Raw genomic sequence first — 24,564 nt, forward strand, 5'->3', positions numbered from 1 at the left:
AGATAGAGAGAGGGGGAGAGGGAGAGAGAAAGAAAGACACACACACACACACACAGAGAGAGACCCAGGCCCGAGAGACCTGTCTTGTCTCAGGATGACTGTTCCATTTCAAACACGTCTTTTCAAACGGCGTCTGTGTTCCTAGCGGACACAAGGCCGCTGCACGCCTGTGCAACTGCTCCGCCGGGCCCTCTCCGACGCACAAAGTAGCCCACTGCCTTTCATTCCTCCTCTCTCCGGAGGAAGAGACGGTGTCATTCCCTGGAGAAGACCGCCGCTGAGTTCTGTCTGATGATGACAGCGAGCACAGAGAAACACCACGGCCCCAAGACAGCCGGGCAGGAGGCCACAGTACAGTAGGGGAGGCGGGGGGAGGCTGGGGGAGGCGGGGGGGAGACTGGGGGAGGCCAGGGAGGCTGGGGGAGGCCAGGGAGGCTAGGGGAGGCAGGGGAAGGCTAGGAGAGGCCTTACTAAAACTGTCATCTTGCGTGTGTTGAGTGTGTGATACCATTCCTTATTTCCGTTCCACGTGTTGCAAGTCCTCCGATTTCTACCTCCACCAGCCTCCCCTGCCTCTGTCTCCATGGTAGACAACCTGTGCTTGTTCCTCAGTGTGGTATTGTCCCAAGTCTTACCCCCGCCCGCCCCCCGTCCACAGTGTCTTGACACCAGAGTTTTCCAATGGTGAATTCAACAGCGATCACTAGGACCGAATCAAAACAGCATTATGGAGGTCTCCCGGAGTCCAGCGCTTTATGACCGTGAGAGAAAGCAAACAGGACAAAGAGGAGGAGGCTCCTCTCAGAGGACACGTTCTTACATAACACCGGACCCCTTTAGAACCGGCAGAACCAACAGATTTGCTGTTTCATGTTTCGTCAACTCAACTCTCTATTTTTCCCCCGACTCGACAAATCCACAGTTTTTCCTATCCTTGACTCACACAATGACACCCCATTAATCACGTTAGAAATCTATAAGGACGTGCTGGATGCAATCTGTAGTCATTACTGCGCTCGGTGCTTTTCATAGGAGAGAGTGAAGTGCTCCTTGCCGGGGATTTTAATGGGCCGCGGTCCCAGAATGCATCTATTATTCACGTTGCTAACGCAGCAACCTGTCAATCAACGCCGTCGTCAATGAGCGGTGGCCTATACTGGATGGATGGATAGATGGATGGATGGATGGATGGATGGATGGATGGATGGATGCAGGTAGAGTAGACTGGATGGATGGGTGGATGGATGGATGGAGGTAGAGTAGAGAGGATGGATGGATGGATGGATGGATGGATGGATGGATGGATGGATGGATGGATGCAGGTAGAGCAAAGAGGATGGATGGATGGATGGATGGATGGATGCAGGTAGAGCAAAGAGGATGGATGGATGGATGGATGCAGGTAGAGCAAAGAGGATGGATGGATGGATGGATGGATGCAGGTATAGCAAAGAGGATGGATGGATGGATGGATGGATGGATGCAGGTATAGCAAAGAGGATGGATGGATGGATGGATGGATGCAGGTATAGCAAAGAGGATGGATGGATGGATGGATGGATGGATGGATGCAGGTAGAGCAAAGACGATGGATGGATGGATGGATGGATGGATGGAGGGATGCAGGTAGAGCAAAGAGGATGGATGGAGGTAGAGTAGAGAGGATGGATGGATGGATGGAGGTAGAGTTCTAAGGGGAAGTTAAAAGGCAGTTCTGTCATGTGACCTCCCCCTCTCTCTGAAGTATAATAACCAGTGGTCACTTTTGTTTGCTCATTTCCCCTCTCTTGTCTCTCTTTTCTCTCTTTGTCTATCCTCTCTCATCTCTCTCTCTCTTTTCTCTCGTTGTCTATCCTCTCTCATCTCTCTCTCTCTCTTCTCTCTCAGTGTCCCTTTCCCTCTTCTTCTCCACATCCCTCTCTCTCTCCCTGCCCTTTCTCTTTTTGTGTGCTCCCTCTGTTCAGTACATGACAGAAATAGCAGCTTGATTAAAATTGAAAAGGGTGTCCTCTGCTGCCCTTTCAAATGTGATCACAGTAAACCCACTTTCAGTTGGGGGGAGAAGGGGGGGGGGGTGTTCCCTCTATCCTCTTAGGAGAAGGCCAGGCTCTGCAGCTCTGAAGGTATTACCATCTATATACCATATGGTTGAGACGCTTTGGTGATATCATCTATAGCTAGCAGAGTGTCATGCTGTACATATGACAGATGGAGGGTATTAATCACACACACACACACACACACACACACACACACACACACACACACACACACACACACACACACACACACACACATACATGTTCTCTGTATGCAGTAAGATGTTGGGTGGACCTTGTGGTGGTCTTCAGATTTACATTTAAAAAAATACATTTTTGGCATTTAGCAAACGGCTTTATCCAAAGCAAATCCATTTGTCTAAGTAAATGACTCATCTGTCCATCAGTCATCACAAGATATGTAATTTCAGCTCAGGCCAGGGGCCATTGGCAGTCATCCTTAAGAAGGATTTCTGGAGAAAAAAAAACGGAACAGTTTTCTGGTTTGAGGAGGGACACTGCTGGAACATTCTACAGAGAACTTTTCAGTTGGTTGTTCTGGTGTCACTCGGACAGTTTGACGTTTTGATCGAAGACCTGTTTGTTGAAAAACAATTTTTTTTCTTGATTATGTTTTAGAATGTTGGAATGTTGTATTTGTCTTGTGTATTGTTGTAAACTGTGTGCATACAGGCTGTGTGTGTGTGTGTGTGTGTGTGTGTGTGTGTGTGTGTGGAGGGCTCCCTGGTAAAAGAGGCTTTGGTCTCAGTGGGACTCCCTGCTATAATATATAAGGTTAGATATAATGGGGATGACTAAAGCCTTTCAATATTTTCAATTTCCTCCAGAAATCCCTCTGCGAGAGCCCCCCTAATCCCCCCTGACCCCACTCTGAGCTGGCCGGGGGAGGGACTGACCCCCCTCTGAGCTGGCCGGGGGAGGGACTGACCCCCCTCTGAGTTGGGCGGAGGAGGGACTGACCCCCCATTGAGTTGGGAGGGGTGGGGCTGACCCCCATTGAGCTGGCCGGGGGAGGGGCTGACCCCCCACTGAGTTGGGAGGGGTGGGGTGGCATTGAAAAGGAAAACCTTGTTTTTAACCAGGTGTGTCAGAGCGTAGTCAGGCCCCACGGCACTGTGACCAGGTGTGTTCCAGAGGTTAGTCGGGCCCCAGTGACCAGGTCAGAAGCAGTGAGAGCCTGTGACTGGGGTCAGGCGTCATGGAGCTTTACATGATGTCTCTCTCTGGTACGTTCCTGACTGTTTCACCGGCTTACTGAACACACCCCAGGTAAGGTCCGCCTGGGGTCAACTGTCACATTACCCCCCCCCCCACTCCACAGAGAGAGACATACATGTAGGCCCAATCCTGTTTCCCTTTCCTACCCTTATGGCGGCTCGTTTTGGAGTGCCACTCACTTTGGAGCCAAGCCCTCTGAAACAGAGCCACAAGCCATAGTGGTTGAAATGGGACAACCCTTCAAGACCCTGATACGTCATCAGTAGTATCATAGAAAAGCATTGACGCTCGCGGTTCATTCATAACTCCTAACAATCGATCAAACAAGTCATCAAATAAAAAAGAACAATGATTCATTACCAGGCCAGTTCATGACAGAATAGCGGTGCTCTGTAGGCTAGCAACCCTGCTCCTACCCTGCCAGTCTGCACTGATATTAGAGGAGCGGTAACAACTAAGCGGCTGAACTTAAGTTACATTTCAGGCGTCATTATGCCATCAAAGGGGGGAAATGCGACATGGAAATATGTCAAAATGCGGGACTATCATGCACAAATCAGCCGTAAACATGTAACTTTAGATAGATAACTTTACATTAAATATGTCTACCATCATCCGCTGTCAAAAGCCACAGGTAAGAATTTATTTATAAATAAACAGGATTGTACATCTTGTTCTGGAGCGGAAATGTGAATCGTGCCCCCGATGGCATGGTGTATTTCTTTTTGTTATTTTTTCTGAGTGGGGCAGTCCCACTCATATTTTTTTATTTTTTATTGACAGATACAGTAGTGATTTAGACAGGAAGGATGGGTGAGAGAGAGAGAAGGGATGACATGCAGGATATGTCCCTGGCCGGAAACAAACCGGGGACCCTGCGGTTACATGGTCAGCGCTTAACCCGCTACGCCACCTAAGTGCCCCGGCATGGTGTATTTCTATGGGAAAACTATTACCTGGGCACTCACATTAGATTACCCAAAGCAAGACACCGGAGCACTCATACAATTTGCACGCTTACGGGGACTGTCACACTGTTCCTCTGCAATAAACGCACAGATATGAGCGCTCCGGTGTCTTGCTTTGGGTAGTCTAATGGAGGTGCCCAGGTAATAGTGTTGCTATTGTATTGTCCTCTACTGCTGAGCACCAAAACCCTCGGATCTTAAACTTGGCTGAAGCGCGCTGGACTTTCTGTTTGGAACGGTGTATTTCTAGGGTGTGGACTTGTCGGCATAATAGCAATTTTTGGGTTATGCTTGTTATAAAGAAACGTTCTATAATACATTGAAATGACATTAAACTAAGCTAATACGATGGTTATCATCATTTTTCTAATCTTTATTAACAAAGAAAAAGTAATTACCTTTGTGGTTGCCTAGAGGGATATATTCCTGTGATGATTCGCAAGGCATTGTGGAACGTAGGGCCATAGCTACGAACGTAATCTGGTCGTGACATATCTTCGTTTTAACTGCTATGTAGCCCTACCCCTTGGCCCTAGCCCTACATGAAAACAAGAATTGCAACACCCCTACCCAACACGTGAACACCCCTACCCTACACATGCAAAACAGAGCCGTAGGGGTAAAAACTGAGCCGTAGGGGTGAATTGGGATCGGGCCATAGAGAGATAAATAAAGAGGGAGAGAGAGAAAGAGAGAGAGAGATAGAAAGAGAAACAGAGAGAGAGAGAGGGAGAGCTCTGTTAGAAGTTTATGATAACTCTCTCTCTCTCTCTCTGTCTGGGGAGTTCGGGGGAGGAACTTGCATGTTTTCCAGTCAGATCCAATCATGTTGGATTATATTTTTGGTGGTTTGAACCTTGGAATGCCCCTGTAAGCAGAACAGATGCTGCCTGAGTGGAGGGAGGTGTGAGGGTGTGATGCTGTACTGGCCTGGAGCAGCCAATGGCATTTGAGCTGTTCTGGTACACTGTGTGACCCCCCCCCCCCCCCCCCCCCCGCGCGCCCCTCCGCAAAGAACCAAAGTGTTGAGGTGAAGCAGGCTCAAATGATGGGAGCATTAAACACACTGCACAACAGCTGCATACTGCGTCTGGGGACTGTGATTGGCTGCTCTACTCATACAGTCACTGATGTCATAGAAGATGGATAGGGAGACATAACGGACACCTGAAAAATGGCTCCCAAAATGAGTTTACTGTACGCTTGCATCGAATACTTTTTGTGTGTGTCTGTGACTGCAAACCATGTGAAAATACAATCTGTTGTTGAATGCGTTTTTTCCATCACCATCAGTTCCATCAAATCTGTCGCCTGGCGCAGAGTTTGTCCCTAGTTACCATGGGGATCTAAATCAGGGTCCCTAAATGAATTAGAAACAAAACTAGCCTATGTGTAATATGTTCCCTTGTTGAGCTGGTTCTGTGCAGTAACGAGCTAGCTAGGCGTGTGTGCTAGCGTCTCAGCGAGCGCTTTTGGTCCAGCGCCTGTAGCTGTTGTTGAAGGCCGGATGGCGAAGCTGAAGTAATGAGGCCGCCCCAGACATCTGCTTGCGCTCCTCCACTGTTAATTAACACAGCATGAGATAAGGCCAGTATCTACCGGTCCTAATGATGGGCCTCTCATCTGCTTGCATTTAGCCTACATTTACATTGACATTTTTTGGGGCATTTAGCAGACGGCTTTATCCAAAGCGACTTACGAAGACATCAGAACCATCTTTAGTAGAGGTTTCACTGAGTTTTGTGTCACATGACATCACGGTCTGTCGCTCTGATTCTATAACGTTAGCAGACGTCGATGCTTGTGTAACGTAGCATCTGTACATGCTTCCTTATGGCGTCATGGCATCTGTGTAGCTTTGTTAGGTCACGTCACATAGCATTGTTAGGTCATACGTCCACCCGCCCGCAGGCTGTCCAATCACAGTGCTAGCAGGAGACGTCACGTCTACGAGGGTCTTGGAACAGAGCTGACATCCAGAGCGATGTGTTTTTAAATAGATTTCCTGGAGCTGCAGGGAATCACCTATTCACCTAATCACCTACTCTATCAGGCATACCGCCATCTAGTGTCGAAGTGCTCCTGTACACTTTTGGGATAGAAAACATGACAAGTAAAAAAAAACATTAGAATACCGACAATCCAAATAGAATTGTGAAATGAAAGCCGGTAGAGATGTGACGATGTCACACGCGGCGTCTGTTTAAGAATAGCTGCTGTTCATGGTATTAATACCCATTGAGATGGAGGCTCAGTGTGTCAGTCTGGAGCACTCTGCCGTGTTCTGATGCTCCAGAGGCTTATAAATAGACGGTTCTGAAGCTTTAAACGGCGACTTATCAGACTAAAAAGGGGTTTATTTTGGGATAGCCCTGACTGTCTGTTTCTAGATCTGTCTGTCTGGTCTGTCTGTCCCTCTGTCTGCCTGCCTGCCTGCCTGCCTGTCTGTCTGCCTGCCTGCCTGTCTGTCTGTCTCTCTGTCTCTGTCTGTCTGTCTGCCCGTCTGCCTGCCTGTCTGCCTGTCTGCCTGTCCGTCTGTCTGCCTGTCTGTCCGTCTGTCTGCCTGTCCCTCTGTCTGCCTGCCTGCCTGTCTGTCTGTCTCTCTGTCTCTGTCTGTCTGTCTGCCTGTCTGTCTCTCTGTCTCTGTCTGTCCGTCTGTCTGCCTGTCCCTCTGTCTGCCTGCCTGCCTGTCTGTCTGTCTCTCTGTCTCTGCCTGTCTGTCTGCCTGTCTGTCTCTCTGTCTCTGTCTGTCTGTCTGTCTGTCTCTCTGTCTCTGTCAGTCTAGTCTCAGGCAGACAGACAGGCAGACAGACAGGCTACTGTAAAGACGTTATCGCCGCGAGAGAAAGCAGCGCAGGAAGTCAGTGTACACGACCTGAGAGAAGATTCCATCTAATGAAGACATAAAGTTAGTGCGTAGCCATAAGAGAGAGAGAGAGAGAGAGAGAGAGAGAGAGAGAGAGAGAGAGAGAGAGAGAGAGAGAGAGAGAGAGAGAGAGAGAGAGAGGCAGAGAGAGAGAGAGAGTGCGAGAGAGAGAGAGAGAGAGAGAGAGAGAGAGAGAGAGAGAGAGAGAGAGAGAGACAGGGGGAGGGGCTGTGTTATCATTCTTATCAGGTCTTGTTCAGATGCATATCTGTCTCTCTACCCTGGAGCTGCAGGAGGCAGACTGGATTCACCACAGAGTGACAGACAGTACACCGCACCGTAGGAAGCCACGATGATTTATCACAGCCATGTCATCCTGTTGTCTGCTCTAGTCTCGGTGCTGGGTGGGATTGTCTGTAGAATGTCCTGCTGGTTCTCTGTTCTGGTGTCAGACGCTGCAGCTTCATATCAACAGCTTTCTGTGATACACACATATACACTGATACAGACAGACAGACAGACACATACACTGATACAGATACAGACAGACAGTGTATGTGTCTGTCTGTCTGTCTGCCTGTCTGCCTGTCTGTCTGTCTGTCTGTCTGTCTGGTAGTAGAAGGCCGATAGCCTGTCTGCCTGTCTGTCTGTTGGGGTGGTAGACCTGTCTGTCTGTCTATCTGGTGGGGGCATATACCTGTCTGCCTGTCTGTATGGTGGGAGGGGGGGGTAGACCTGTCTGCCTGTCTGTCTGGTGGGGGGGTTACGTAGACCTGTCTGTCTGGTGGGGGGGGGGGGGGGTAGACCTGTCTGCCTGGTGGGGGGGGGGGTAGACCTGACTGTCTGTCTGGTGGGGGGGGGGGTAGACCTGTCTGTCTGTCTGTCTGTCTGTCTGGTGGGGAGCAGGTCTGTCTCTGGTGTCGGTAGACCTGTCTGTCTGTCTGTCTGGTGGGGAGCCTGTCTGTTGTTGTTGTTGTTGTTGTTGTTGTTGTTGTTGTTGTTTGTGTTGTGTGGTGGAATGTTCCGGAGCACAGAGCCAAGACGCTTGCTATTCTGCGGCAGCAGGCTGGTTGCTTAGGAACAAACCAAAACATTTGGTAGAGCTGTGGAAAACCCCTCCATGTGACACACCGCACCACACCACACCACACCACACCACACCACACCACACCACCCCACACCACACCACACCACACCACACCACACCACACCACACCACCCCACACCACCCCACACCATACCACCCCACCCCGCACCACACCGCACCACACCACCCCACTCCACACCACACCACACCACCCCACACCGCACCACACAACACCACACACACACCACACCACACCACACCACACCACATCACACCACACCACCCCACTCCACACCACACCACACCACCCCACACCACACCACACCACACCACACCACCCCACACCACCACACCACACCACACCACACCACACCACACCGCACCGCACCACCCCACACCGCACCGCACCACCCCACACCACACCACACCACACCGCACCGCACCACCCCACACCACACCACACCACACCACACCGCACCACACCACACCACACCACACCACACCACACCACCACACCACACCACACCACCCCACACCACACCACACCACACCACACCACACCACACATACACCACACCACCCCACACCACACCACACCACACCACACCACACATACACCACACCACCACACACCACACCACACCACACCACACCACACCACACCACACGACACTACCCCACACCACACCACCCCACACCACCCCACACCACACCACACCACACCACACCACACCACACCACACCTCACCACACCACACCACACCACACCACACCACACCACCCCACCCCACACCACACCACCCCGCACCACACCACACCACACCGCACCGCACCGCACCACACTACACCACACCACACCGCACCGCACCACCCCACACCACACCACACCGCACCACCCCACACCACACCACACCACACCACACCACACCACACCACCCCACACCACACCACACCACACCACCCCACACCACACCACACCACACCACCCCACACCACACCACACCACACCACCCCACACCACACCACACCACACCACCCCACACCACACCACACCACACCACCCCACACCACACCGCACCGCACCGCACCACACCACACCACACCACACCACCCCACACCACACCACCCCACACCACCCCACACCACACCACACCACACCACACCACACCACACCACCCCACACCACCCCACACCACACCACACCACACTGACACCACCCCACACCACACCACACCACACCACACCACCCCACACCACACCGCACCGCACCGCACCACACCACACCGCACCACACCGCACCACACCGCACCGCACCGCACCGCACCGCACCACACCACACCACACCACCCCACACCGCACCGCACCGCACCGCACCACACCACACCACACCACACCACACCACACCACACCACACCACCCCACACCACCCCACACCGCACCGCACCGCACCGCACCACACCACACCACACCACACCACCCCACACCACACCACACCACCACCACACCACACCACACCGCACCGCACCGCACCGCACCGCACCGCACCGCACCACACCACACCACCCCACACCACCCCACACCACACCACACCACACCACCCCACACCACACCACACCACCACACCACCACACCACACCACCCCACCCCACACCACACCACACCACCCCACACCACACCACACCACACCACACTACCCCACACCACCCCACACCACACCTTTTGTGTGCAAAAGAAGACTGTGGAGGTAACACTGATCCTACTGTGTTCTCAAACTAGCTTACTTATCACGCAAAGCCAGCACAATTCCAGATCGGTGGTTCGAGCCCCGGCTGGCCACATGTCGAAGTGTCCTTGGGCAAGACACTGAACCCCAAAATTGCTCCCAGTGAGCGGGCCAGCGCCTTGCATGGTAGCTTGCCGCCATTGGTGTGTGAATGTGTGTGTGAATGGGTGAATGAGAGGCCGTTGTAAAGCGCTTTAGAGCAGCTTTGGAGCTGCAAAAAAGGCACTATATAAGTTCAGTCCATTTACCATTTACCAAACCAGGGGAGGCTGGCGGAGGTAGAAATCAGAGGACGGGCTCCTTGTAATGTATGGAACGGAATCAGGAATGGGATCAAACACAGGTGTGATCTGGACACACGTGGTGTGTTTGATACAGTTCCTCATTCCGTTCCTTGCGTTACGATGAGCCCGTCTTCGAGTTCTACCTCCGCCAGCCTCCCCTGCGGTACACCTACCTCTTATACAGAGTTGTCTTGTGGGTGGTTCCCTCCCTGCGTTACCATGGTTCCCTCCCTGCGTTACCATGGTTTCCTCCCTGCGGTACTACCGTCCAGCCGTCATGGCCCTGCAGGAGACATCCTCCACACACACACACACACACACACACACACACTGTACACACACACACACACACACACACTGTACACACACACACACACATACACACTGTACACACACACACACTGTACACACACACACACACACACTGTACACACACACACTGTACAAACACACACTGTACACACACACACACTGTACACACACACACACACTCACACACTGTACACACACACACACACAGTACACAGTACACACACACACACACTGTAAGTACTGTACACACAGTACACACACGCATACACACACACACACACACGCACACTGTACACACACATACACACACACTGTACATACACACCCCCTGGTCTGGCCTACATGTCCGCCCACTAATCTGCTCCCAATTCTGTGTATCATGATAAGACCAGTGGCACTGCTTTCCCCAAAACACAGGGAAAAAAAGCAGCGGGTCACCGCAATCTAATCTGGAGAGAGAGAGAGGTCAGAGGGTTTAGCTGGGTGTGTTCTCGGTAGGAGGCCGCTGAGCCTCCATAGTCAGTAAGTACGTAACGTTGAAATTATTATATTTATCACCGTCCCAAAGCGGAACAAACTCATTCACTTGACCTAGCATTAGCAGGGGTGCCATGTCGCTTGTGTTGCTGTGGCAGGCTAACAGTAGGCCTGCCGAGTAGCTAGCAGCTTAGCTAAATGCTGGCGTGCCTGTGACAGATCTCCTGTAAGCTTCTTGTGTTAGCTTACCTCCCATATGGAGGCGAACAGGTGGGGTGAGAGAGGGCATCGGCTCCATTCAGGCACAGAGCCAGGGACAGATCCAGTGACAGTGACAGGGACAGGGACAGGGACAGGGACAGGGACAGCCAGGGTCAGGGACAGGTTCAGGGACAGGGATGGGGACAGGGACAGCCAGGGACAAAGACAGGGACAGGTCCAGAGACAGTGACAGATCCAGAAACAGGGACAGGAACAGGGACAGGGACAGGGACAGGGACAGGGACAGGGACAGATTCAGGGACAGATTCAGGGACAGGGACAGTGACAGAGACAGGGTCAGGGACAGATGCAGGGACAGGAGGGGACTGGTTCAGGGACAGATCCATGGACAGGGGCAGGGAGTGCGTGTGTGTTTGTGTGTGTGTGTGTGTGTGTGTGTGTGTGTGCGTGTGTGTGTGCGTGTGTGTGTGTGTGTGTGTGTGTGCGCGCGTGTGTGTGCGTGTGTGCGTGTGTGTGTGTGTGTGTGTGTGCGCTCGTTCAGGGAATTGATGTCTTCTCTTTTCTGTCTCCCATCAGTGATCTGTAACTTCCGTGGCTCGGTGAGTCAGGGCCTCAGTCTGACTCTGGAGGTGGGGGAGACCGTCCAGATACTGGAGAAGTGTGAAGGTAAGACACACACACACACACACACACACACACACACACACACGCTGCATGTTCTACTAATGTAGATTCACCTTAACCGTACACACACTGTACGTACTGTACTCACACACACACACACACACACACGCTGCACGTTCTACTAATGTCGATTCACCTTAACCGTACTTGACAAGTAGAGGCACCGGTCCTGTTCACTTACTGTGAGGCCCGGGGTGATGTGGGGGGGGGTTAGGGTTCAGTGGAGTCACATCTGGGGGTGTACTGGTGGACTTTTAAAGTTGTTTGTTGGTTGGTTCTCTCCCACTGGACCAGGGCGGGAAAATTAGTGTTTTGACAACCACTAAGGATTCTGAAACTGCAGATAACCTGAACAGAATCTAGCATCAGGTTTATGAGACAAGACCAGGTGGTAGAAACTACCCTACCCAGCCTGCCTCTCTCCTGGCTGAGGAGAAGGAAAGGAGAGGACGCCGTGTTAGAGTATTGACATGCACCCCCTGGTCTCCCCGGCCCTGGACGCCTCCATTGTCCTTCCTGAGGGGACACACCCCCGCACACACACACACAAACACACACACATACACACACACACACCAGGTGGACACCGCTGCTGTCTCACAACGCCGCCATGCCGGCCCGCAGATAATGAACGTGATTGGCCCGCGTTAGACACGGTTGACTAGGACTTCCTGTATCGATCTGATTCACTCTCCTGGGAGAGCGCTGCTACGCTGCTACGCCTCAGATCACTGGGGCTGGAGGGAGGGAGGGAGAGAGGGAGGGAGGAAAAGACACAGAGAGAGATGAGGCAGAGGGAGCGGGAGAGGGAGAGGGAGAGGGAGAGAGGGAGAGGGAGAGGGAGAGAGGGAGAGAGAGGGAGAGAGAGAGGAAGGGAGAGAGAGGGAGAGAGAGGGAGAGAGAGAGGGAGAGGGAGAGAGAGGGAGAGAGAGGCTGGTGGAGGTTAACATTAATTCCATGCACAACAAGCCCGTCCTCCGATTCCTACCCCCACCAGCCTCCCCTGTACGAGACATCCCCCTCAGCCCCATACAGGGACATAATGAATAACCTCAGTAAATATGTCCAAGTCAAGACTAAAAACCCATCTTTTTAATATTGCCTTTAAATGACTAAATAATTAAATTATGATTATATAATGATTGGAGCACTTTGAGCTGCAACGTTTGCAGTTCTCTGGCTGATGTATATTCATGTTATTAATACCATTAATGACATTAAAGTGTTGAGCTGCCCTGACCCCTGACCCTTGACCCCTGACCTCTGGGGATTCCCTCTCTGGGTTTAATCCCAGGTCAGTAGATCTAGGCCCGAGGTGGAGGAGACAGCTGTTCAAAGAGCTGTGTTTAATCTGGGTCGTGGTTCAGGAGAGGTTCTGGTAGAGGAGACAGAGTTCCTGTGTGTGGCCTTTGGGATCAACAGCTCTTTGATCTCTGATGCTGCTCTGAGCACTCCACTGCAGTTATCGATTCCTTTTCCTGACATCCTCCCCCCACCCATAGCCTGGGTGTAATGGATGTGATCAGCCAATCAAATCCTCTGAAGCTCCAGCCAGACGGATATCATTGGAGAGCTGACTCAGCTGAGCTGGTGGGAAGATAGAAATATCCAATGTAGACAGGACAAGACCCCTCAGACATGGAGAGTAGGGAGTTGTGTCAGGTCTATTCACAGCGGTTCTATCTGTATGTGGAGCATGTAGCGCCGTGCAAGTCGTAAACTCATAGGAATTGTTTGATTTAAAATTCAAACTTGAACAGCGGCTCAAACACAGCAGCCATACAGTGCACGCCTCAAGCGTGTCTCACGCTGGGTGCCGCGACACGCCATCAATAGACTCTCGCCTATTTTTTCTGCGTGCAGCATGCGCAAAGGCAGAACTCAACGCACAAAGACAGGGTTGGCAGTAGCAGCTCCACAGTTAGCATCAACGCTGCCAGAACGGAAGCCGCAAGCGCGAGAGTCCGCAGCAGCTCCGCCACGCACCTGGCGCTGCTGAAGTACGGCTCTCCGGCGTGAACCCAAGTGTAAGGCGCTAGGTCTGAACCTAAGTGTAAGGCGCTAGGTCTGAACCCAAGTGTAAGGCGCTGGGTGGATGAGCAGCTTGTAGGATGACGACTGGTCTTCAGCATCGTCTCTTCTGGTGTTAAAGCCAGCCAGCCAGACAGACAGACAGACAGACAGACAGACATACATATAGACAGACAGACACCACACAGACATTTTCACAAACAAAGTTTCCGCGTCACACTTGTTTTGACGCGATGGACAGGACAACACACACACACACACACACACACACACACACACACACACACACACACACACACACACACACATTTGAATACTTTATTTGGTTCCACAAATTATATTACACAAACAGGGAATCAAATATTTCGGGGCTAAGCAGCACTGAACACTTAAGGATACACATAACACCTCCTTCTCCACACGGCCAAGCTGCCAATAATAGCTGAGACAGAGCAAAATTTGGCAACCTGTTTGGCCTTTCTTTTAGTCATTGCAGCAATTCTCAGACCCCTCATGGTGCATTTATATACATGGCCCAGACTTCCAAATACAAGTATGCTGAATTTGCACTTGTACCCAAAGCTGGTTATCGTACCAAGTAGTGGTTGGTATTTGATATACTTGTCCTGGAAAGTCTGGTCCATGTACAGGTCAAAGGGGCAGCCTACTTCTATAATCAGCACCTCCTTGTGGCTGGTGTCAACAAAGATAACATCAGGTGTATTTGGGATGTTGGAAAAAACATCATTGGCAAAACCAAACCACTCTGGTAACACTCTGGCATGCTTGTACATAACTGCGCTAGATGGTAAGATGTTTTGTACTGTATCAGACACAATGTCCACAATACGGTCATGACGAGCTATGTACAGGTGTTTGTATGCATTACATCCATTTGTTATGTGTGCAATGGACTCTAGGTGTTGTGAATCCTGATGGTTTAAACAGAATGGACTGTGAGTGTGGGGATACCAGGTGGACAGATTGTACTTGGTCGGTAATACCTGCAGTCTTGCTTTGATGGTGAATTTCAGAACATCCTCACCAACAGCGACGTTCTTATACACTGAGTGTGAGACTGAGTGGTCAGCGAACTGCAAACAGGCTAGCTTTCCCTGTAGTCTGAGTCCACACCAGTGCTGCCTGATCTCAGACTGCTTCAGGCTGAGCAGAACCCTCCTTGCAGAGTCTCTGTGCAGTCCGACAGTCTCTTCCTGCGGTGTTGTGATGTCGGCCTTCACAATCACACACACACACACACACAAAGGGTATTGGCCGAGCCCCCCCCCCTCCAGCCAGACTGAAATGACAGAAATTAGTTGAGCGAGACGTTTCATCTGCAGCCACGGCCGCTGACGCACCAGGACCAGCCTCAGCAGACGGAGGACTTGGACACCACGTCCAGGCAGGACAGCGGGGAGCCGCTATTTATAACTAATCATTGGACTGATATAATGATGCGAATTTCCTCTAGATATAGAACTTTGGCAGCTTTGGTCCTGCCAGATTTCAATGTTGTCGTTCCAAACGGAGAATTCTGATATTATTCTGGCTTATGTAGCTGCATAATTGGGCCCAAATTCTTTATTTTAATTTGATTAGTAATTATATTGGTCATTTATTTATTTGATCTCCTTGTCATATGTAGTATAATATCCTGAACTATCAAATGGCATCCTGCTTTTGCATCTGATCACCATTTCTAATGTCATCAGCAGTTTATTTTGGTCTGGCATTTAGGCGGAAATGAGTCAAACAGGGCTTTCAGAAGAAGTTAATGTTCTAGAAGGTCGGTCCCAAACTCGACTTGGCGTGTTGCCGTTGGTGACAGCATCCTGGATTCTCATTGGTCGAGGGATCACCCACCCCCCTCCCTGTAGTAATAGTCATGATGACTAAGAGACACACACACACACACACACACACACACACACACACACACACACATGCACACACACTGCTGACAGCCCAGACCCTCCCCTCCTCTGTGTATGTAGTCAGTGGTGAAAGATTGTGTGTGTGTGTGTGTGTGTGTGTGTGTGTGTGTGTGTGTCCTTTAACCTGTTTCTAATCCCCCTGCCTGTCGTCTCCTCTGTGACTCACTGGCTGCATGGGCTCGGCAGGGACAGCCCTGGGAGATAACACACACACACACACACACACACACACACACACACACACACACACACACATACAAACATAAATACACTCACACACACACACACACACACACACAAACATAAATACACACACACACTCACACACACACACACACCTACACATACATACACACACTCTCGATCCATTACCATATAGACGAGGACCAGAGGAACCAATTGGCCCGGTCTTTAATTAGCCAGTGATTAAGCAGTTTTACATATTCATAAGAGATTGGCTTCAGTCAGGGTGGAAGTCTCAGGGTCCCTGGGGGCAGACTAGGTGTCTGTAGGGGAGGCTGGCGGAGGTAGGAACCAGAGGACCGGCTTGGTGTAATACCTGGAACGGAATGAAGAATGGCAGAAAACACATATCAAACAAGCATTCCGTTCCTCAATCCGTCCCTCAATCCGTTCCACCCAATGAGCCCCGTCCTCTGATTTCTACCTCCACCAGCCTCGCCTGTCATCAGCCATGCTATTGTAATAGAATAGAATGTGATTGGCCCGTGTACGTACAGTGTTATTGGATGTCATGACGACGTGTCTCTCCCATAGAGGGTTGTGACAACACGACCTCTGACCCCTAGCCCTAGCCTGGAGCTTCCCGCCACCCTGACTGACTGTCCTCCCACTCAGAGCTCACTGTATGTATCCATGACGACCTCCACAGCCAGGGGGTGCTAGAGCTGACAGACCCACTAATGATCCTCACCCCCCACCCCTGGTGACAGACCTCAGAGAGATAGAGTCAGACCTCAGCCAAAGAGAGAGAAAGAGAGAGACCTTAGCAAATGAGAGAGAGAGAGTCAGACCTCAGCCAGAGAGAGAAAGAGAGAGAGCGAGAGAGGGAGAGACCGTAGCCAAAGAAAGATCAAACAAGTCATCGAATAAAAAAGAACAGCGCTTCATTACCAGGCCAGTTCATGACAGAATAGCGGTGCTCTGTAGGCTAGCAACCCGTGCTCATACCCTGCCAGTCTGCACTGATATTAGAGGAGTCATAACAAGTGCAGCAACTTTGTCCACCATATGCAATCAAAGGGGGGAAATGTGACATGGAAATATGTCAAAATGCGGGACATTCATGCACAAATCAGCCTTAAAACAATGTGTAACGTTAGCTAGCTAGCAAGAGACATCAGCATACTCGCAGGTTTTCTGTTATGTGTGTTATAAAGAAAAGGTCTATAATATATTGAAATGACATTAAAGTAAGATAATACGATGGTTATCATAATTATATTTGTGGTTTTCTTTTGTTGCTTGTGCGTTCGCCAATATCTTGCAGATGATTCGTAAGGCGTTTTGAGAGATTTCAGTCAGTTTGGAGTGTGCCTCTGAAAAAGACTCTGTTTGGAGGGCCATGTAGCCCTACCACTTCGCCCTACCCCTTTATCCCAACAAGAATCGGGACACCCTACCCCTATGCGTGAATGCGCAAAACTGAGGGGTAGGGCTAAATTGGAGAATGGGTGTAATGAGATAGAGACTCAGTTAGGTATTACTTAGTAAAAGTCCCCTGATAGTCTATTAAAGTATCCTGGGTTAGGGTTAGTGGGTTAGGGTTAGTGGGTTAGGGTTAGAGGGTTAGGGTTTTAGGGTTAGGGTTAGTGGGTTAGGGTTAGTGGGTTAGGGTTAGAGGGTTAGGGTTAGAGGGTTAGGGTTAGAGGGTTAGGGTTAGAGGGTTAGGGTTAGTGGGTTAGATGGTTAGTGGGTTAGATGGTTAGTGGGTTAGGGTTAGAGGGTTAGGGTTAGTGGGTTAGGGTTAGAGGGTTAGTGGGTTAGTGGGTTAGGGTTAGAGGGTTAGGGTTAGTGGGTTAGGGTTAGAGGGTTAGGGTTAGTGGGTTAGATGGTTAGTGGGTTAGGGTTAGAGGGTTAGGGTTAGTGGGTTAGGGTTAGAGGGTTAGTGGGTTAGTGGGTTAGGGTTAGAGGGTTAGGGTTAGTGGGTTAGGGTTAGAGGGTTAGGGTTAGTGGGTTAGTGGGTTAGGGTTAGAGGGTTAGGGTTAGTGGGTTAGGGTTAGAGGGTTAGGGTTAGAGGGTTAGGGTTAGAGGGTTAGGGTTAGAGGGTTAGGGTTAGAGGGTTAGGGTTAGTGGGTTAGGGTTAGAGGGTTAGGGTTAGTGGGTTAGGGTTAGAGGGTTAGGGTTAGAGGGTTAGGGTTAGAGGGTTAGGGTTAGTGGGTTAGGGTTAGAGGGTTAGGGTTAGTCAGGGTTGGTTTCACACTGGAGAAGACGACAGAGAACAAGTGTTTCCACATCTCTCCTGAACATTGATCTTTTTATGTTTCCTTTCAGGATGGTACCGAGGATTCTCCACCAGGAAGCCTGCAATCAAGGTAAATTGGGGGCTAGTGCTCTCTCTCTCTCTCTCTCTCTCTCTCTCTCTGAGCTCTCTCTCTATGCATTCTCTCTCTCTCTCTCTCCCCCTCTTTCTCTCTCTCTCCCTCTCTCCCAGCATGTCATTTGGCAACTCTTGACGCAGTAGACAGTTTAACCACATTACCAGTGTGATGGCAGAGGTGGTAGGGAGGTGGGTTGGCAGAGGTGGTAGGGAGGTGGGTTTCTCCAGAGAGAGGCAGATTCTCTACTACATCATTTACTTGATATTACTCCCTCCTCCTCCCCCCTAACCCAGACAAGAGGTCTGCACTGGTGCTCAGCTGGTAGAGTATGGCGCCAACAATGCTTAGGTTGTGTGTTCAATTCCCGCTGGGAACACATATACTGAAAGATGTATGCACTCACTGCGATGTTAGTCACTTTGGGTAAAAGCTAAATGGCCTATATTATTATAATTATATAGGTATCTTGTCTTGTGCTGCAACATAAAGTGTAGTTTAGTGGTGCCTTCTGTCTTCTGTCTGCAGACATGTTTCCTGTCTCTGTGTCCGATATGGAAATGGCTTGTATTGACTTGAAGCATTACTGTGTCTGGAGGAAGGCTGTGTTGGGGCGGCTGTGTCTCAGCCGGTAGAGCCGGCGTCTAATGATCGCAAGGGCGGCAACTCGGCGGTTGGAACCCCAGCTGGCCACGTGTTTAGGTGTCCTTGAGCAAGGCATTGATCCCCTAATTGCTCCAGGGTCGCTGTCTATGGCTGACCCCTTGCCTAGAGCATAAAATACCAAATTCCAACACATTGACTGACAAGTTGATTGCATGGCAATAACACTATTATGATTGTTATTATGATTATGATTACGATTATTATGGTTATGGTTATGATTATGATTGTGATTATTATAATTATTATTGTGTTCCACTAAATCGTTGTTGTCTAGTTAGGAGGCTGGTTCAGGTACAGCAGTTTCTTTTTTGTAAAGGTTTTTTTTTTTTAGTAGAAGGAGAGGGGATGTCAGCAGGGCTTGGGCTTATGTAGGCACTGTAGGCTGTGGTGCTGAACCACTGGACCACCGCTGACCCACCCCAGGCCACTACAGCAGTGGTGTCTAGTTGTCCTCCGCAGTGACACGGCGAGGCTGCATCTCCCTATCAAACAGTCATCTGACGTCTGACCTACCGTCCATGGAGAGATATCACATTTTTAATTTCCAACAAAACAATTCCGTCCAAAACAACTGCATGGTTTTATTCTCTCTCTCTCTCTCTGTCTCTCTCTCTGTCTCTCTCTCTCTCTGTCTCTCTCTCTCTTTCTCTCTCTCTCTCTCTCTCTGTCTCTCTCTCTCTCTGTCTCTCTCTCTCTCTTTCTCTCTCTCTCTGTCTCTCTGTCTCTCTCTCTCTCTCTCTTTCTCTCTCTCTCTCTCTCTCTCTGTCATTGTCTCTCTCTCTGTCTCTGTCTCATTAATCCGAATTCTACACAATTCGTGGGGAACAACATGGTTACTGGAGACTTGTTAATACAGCTGTCATGTAGCTAGACAGTTAATATCTGGTTAATAGCCAGTTAATAGCTAGTTAAGTGGCAGAGACAACAGAGATGGAGCCTGCCCTACAGGTTCTAGTGACATCAATAACCTACTGTACACACTGGCCCACCAGTGTCATTAGCAGAGTGACCTCTAGCTGTGTGTCCAGAAAATATACAGCCCATTAGCGCTAACCGCTAACAGCCACATCAATAGCTCCTGTTCGCTTAAAAGAAACAAACCTAGTGAGAGGAGGGTAATTACAGTAGAACGGAAGGCTGAGTCATAAATCCACTGGTGACTCTGTGAATCAAGCTGTGATTTCAAACAGTTGTATCTTGATGGATTTGGCAATTGTTATATTCTTCATTCTGTCTGAGGCTTTTTATTGAATTCACAGATTTTAATTGTTTTCCACTTTTGAGAGAAGAGGCCGTTTTGGAGAGGCGGGCGGGGTTGTAATTGTTAGCTACGTATGTATGATATGAATTTGAAATTGCGCCATGAAGTTGAGTCAGTGGTCCTGAAATGCATGGTGCTTAGATTGCGGTGGAGGCTGGTGGAGGTAGAAATCGGAGGACGGGCTCATTGTAATGCATGGACCGGAATGAGGGATGATATAATACTCTACACTGGCTTCCTGTTAAGTTCCGAATAGATTTCAAGATCCTTCTGCTTGTTTATAAAGCTCTCACTGGCACAGCACCAGAATATCTGAAAGACCTTTTGCTCTCTGTTGGTTCCACTCTGAGAGACAGGACAGGGTGGTGTGTGCCCCTCTGGAACGCCCTCCCCGACCACATCAGACAGGTCAACACCCTGCCAACATGGTAGGCCCTCAAAACCCACCTCTTCAAGCTTGCCTTAACCCTTGCCTTAAAGCCTTAACCCTCTCCCACGTGTCCCCAGCACTACCTTAATTGGCCCCTATACTTTCTTTTATTTATTCTGTTTTGTTTCTTTTTATTATTACTACTCGATCTTTTCAGTTTGTAAAGCGTCTTTGAGTCTCTAGAAAAGTACTATATAAGTCTAATGTATTATTATTATTATTATCTCTCTCCTGACCTTTAGAAGTAAGGCCCAGATATGAAAGGAGATGATTAGATGACGAGACGATGACGTGGCTTCTGGAGGGGTGTCCAGAAATATAGCCCGGGTGAGCCCCTCAACCAGGTCTCGGGGTGGTAAAAGGGTAGCCCCTCGGCCCCGAGCCTGGTGGAGTGGAGAGGAAACAACAACCCATACACTGAAGAAGAAGAATGAAAGGAGAGACCCTCCTCTAGTCTGGAGGAGACCATGTGGTCGAGGCCCGGAGGCTAGTGTGTCCTAAAGGGACGCAGGGGGGCGCTTAGGTGGCGTAGTGGATTAAGCGTTGACCATGTAACCGCAGGGTTCCCGGTTCGATTCCAGCCGCGGACATGTCCTGCATGTCATCCCTTCTCTCTCTCTCACCCATCCTTCTCTCTCTCACCCCCAAAAAAAACTTCTAAAGGGACGCAGGGGGAAAACCCATCACAGTGACACTTTCACAGTCCTCTATCGCTGGGGACCGTCCTTCTCAAAACCGACGTGCTTCAAAATGTTACCCTCGGAAACTCTTGTCCTGTGGAAGTGTAGACACTAGTGTCAACACACTTTTGGGTGTTGAATTTGATGTTGTTTTGATGTTAAACGTGTTATAGATGGTGTTATATAAGGCGTTATATAAAAGGTGGACAGAGTGCATTCAGAGGACAGCCCTTGCGTGTTCTGCCTCTGTCTGTCAGTGATGCCACAGGTGTCGTCTCCTGTGTTCCTGTCTGCCAGCCAGCATGCCAGCTGACACAGTGGTCCAGCTGAGCGTAGGAGGCGGCTCGGGGGCTTGTCCCAACGTGCCATGTGTGAAAACAGGGAGCTGCCAAGTGGCAGGACATCAGAGAGTGTTGCTGGAGGTGACCGTTCCAGCCCACTGTACCCACAGAGCCTCTTCTGTGGTGCCAGTCTGCTAGTCTGCTAGTCTCCCAGCATGCTAGTCTAGCTACTGTGTGCTTATTTGGAAGTGACTGTGGCCCAGAGCAATATAGATATTTAGACTTTGGCCAAATGCCCTACCTATTGGCAGTAATGCTCTGTGATGTTAAAATGTAAGCCTGTAGGCTGTACAATATTGTTATAGTATTCTATAAGGGTGATAGTCAACAGCCTAATTACCTCATAAAGGATGGGAGAATGCAGAGGTGGTGTTTTGAGGGATGTTTTTCAAATGGAAATGAGCTCAACTCACTAACTGCCAAATAATTCCGGAACACTCATTACCTAGAGTGCCAAGTGTTCTATGTGGTGTTTACCTAGCGACAATACTTTGATTGGCTACAAAATGACGCATCATCATTTGATGCATTTTTGGTGAATAAAATCGCCCTAACCAATCTAGGATGTTGACAGTCTTCACCCTCGGCACTGAATGAGTTAAAAAAACAACAACAAGACAGAAACTATGTTGCTAGCTAGATGTCTTAGTCATGGGGACGACTCTGCCAGTCTGCCTAGTTTATTATGAACAACATGTAAAATTGCAGGAAACTACTGCACTAGCAGTCTTGGCAGCCCTGGATAGAATATAGTATAGATAGATAGGTACTTTATTGATCCCTGAGGTGAAATGAAGGTTGTATACCGTCTCTACAGTGTCTTTGTTAGTTAATAGGGCAGATAGTCCGAGGGTAGCTCACTCAATGTTGAGCACGGAAGCCATCTTGTGCTATAGAGGCTATTTTAGCCATGGCCTATAGAGTACACTGTCTCCCTGGGTTAGCTTTATTGCTCAGAAATACAGCCCTCCTCCGATATCTACCTCCACCAGCCATATATCCTCCGTATATTCTAACATTCCTGCGTTGTGAAAACCTACTGTGCTGTGCTGACATTTACTGAAGGAGGAAAGATAGCTGGAAGGAACACACGTGCACACACACACATACTGTACACACATACATAGCTGGAACACACACAGACACACATACACACACACACATACTGTACACACATACATAGCTGGAACACACGTGCACACACACACACACACACACACACACATACTGTACACACATACATAGCTGGTACACACATACATAGCTGGAACACACACACACACACACACTCACACACACACATACTATACACACATACATAGATGGAACACACACACACACACACACACACACACACACACACACACAGACACACACACACACACACAAATCCGTTGACATGTACAACATCCACTTCCCTAATGTACGCCTTAGATCTTCTGAACTGTCGGCAGCCTGTGACAGGTTGCGTGGAGCAGACTCGAGATGTTCAGGAGCTTCAGTTCCTCTAATGCGAGTCATGACAAGCGGGTGATATTTCAAGCCCCGGGTGATTGGAGTGTGTAAGCTGTACAAAGCTCCCCACTTTGAGTTACGCTGATGGGGACATGGCAGGCAGGCTGAGTTACTGCTGCTCTGCTCGGGTGAGACGGATGAAGATCCGTTTACTGTAGCGTCATCATCACTAGCATCATCCACACTAACATCATCATCACTGACATCATCCTTACTAACATAATCATCAATAACATCATCATCATCACTAACATCATCATCACTAACATCATCCACACTAACATCATCATCACTAGCATCATCCACACTAACATCATCATCACTGACATCATCCTTACTAACATAATCATCAATAACATCATCATCACTAACATCATCATCACTAACATCATCCACACTAACATCATCATCACTAGCATCATCATCACTGACATCATCATCACTAACATCATCATCACTGACATCATCATCACTAACCTGAATTTGGATTGGGCCTCTGTCTTCCTCCCCCTCACTCTTCCTCCCTTTTTGTCTTCCTCCCTCCCTCTCTCTGTCTTCCCCCCTCTCTCTCTTCCTCCCTCTCTCTCTGTCTTCCCTGCTCTCTCTCTTCCCCCCTCTCTCTCTTCCACCCTCTCTCTCTTCCCCCCTCTCTCTCTTCCCCCCTCTCTCTCTGTCTTCCCCCCTCTCTCTCTTCCTCCCTCTCTCTCTGTCTTCCCTACTCTCTCTCTTCCCCCCTCTCTCTCTTCCCCCCTCTCTCTCTGTCTTCCCCCCTCTCTCTCTTCCCCCCTCTCTCTCTTCCCCCCTCTCTCTCTCTGTCTTCCCCCCTCTCTCTCTTCCCCCCTCTCTCTCTTCCTCCCTCTCTCTCTGTATTCCTCCCTCTCTCTCTTCCCCCCTCTCTCTCTTCCCCCCTCTCTCTCTTCCTCCCTCTCTGTTTTCCTCCCTCTCTCTCTTCCCCCCTCTCTCTCTCTTCCCCCCTCTCTCTCTTCCCCCCTCTCTCTCTTCCTCTCTCTCTCTCTTCCTCCCTCTCTGTCTTCCTCTCTCTCTGTCTTCCTCCCTCTCTCTCTTCCTCCTTCTCTCCCTCCTGCTCTGTGCTCTCTCGTCTTCTCGCCAGTCGGTTCATGAAAAGCTCCTTTTGTGTTTCCATTTCCATTTCCATTTTCCACGCCTTGTTCCCAAGCGACTTA

General features: G+C 49.8%; 1 protein-coding gene across 6 annotated transcripts in view; it reads left to right on the forward strand.

Annotated features, from left to right (window-relative positions):
* dock3 (dedicator of cytokinesis 3) overlaps window positions 1-24,564 on the forward strand; it is a gene marked incomplete at both ends in the record, with an annotated part of 160,152 nt that overhangs the window by 22,834 nt on the left and 112,754 nt on the right. For all 6 annotated transcript variants that reach the window (XM_080545853.1, XM_080545854.1, XM_080545855.1 and 3 more), the window contains 2 exons: window positions 11,854-11,943; window positions 18,444-18,484. In XM_080545853.1, coding sequence (XP_080401979.1) covers window positions 11,854-11,943; window positions 18,444-18,484 — 131 coding nt within the window. The remainder of the gene's footprint in view (window positions 1-11,853; window positions 11,944-18,443; window positions 18,485-24,564) is intronic.

Source organism: Nansenia antarctica, assembly GCF_963989245.1.
Source record: "Nansenia antarctica genome assembly, chromosome: 15".
NCBI lineage: Eukaryota > Metazoa > Chordata > Actinopteri > Argentiniformes > Microstomatidae > Nansenia > Nansenia antarctica.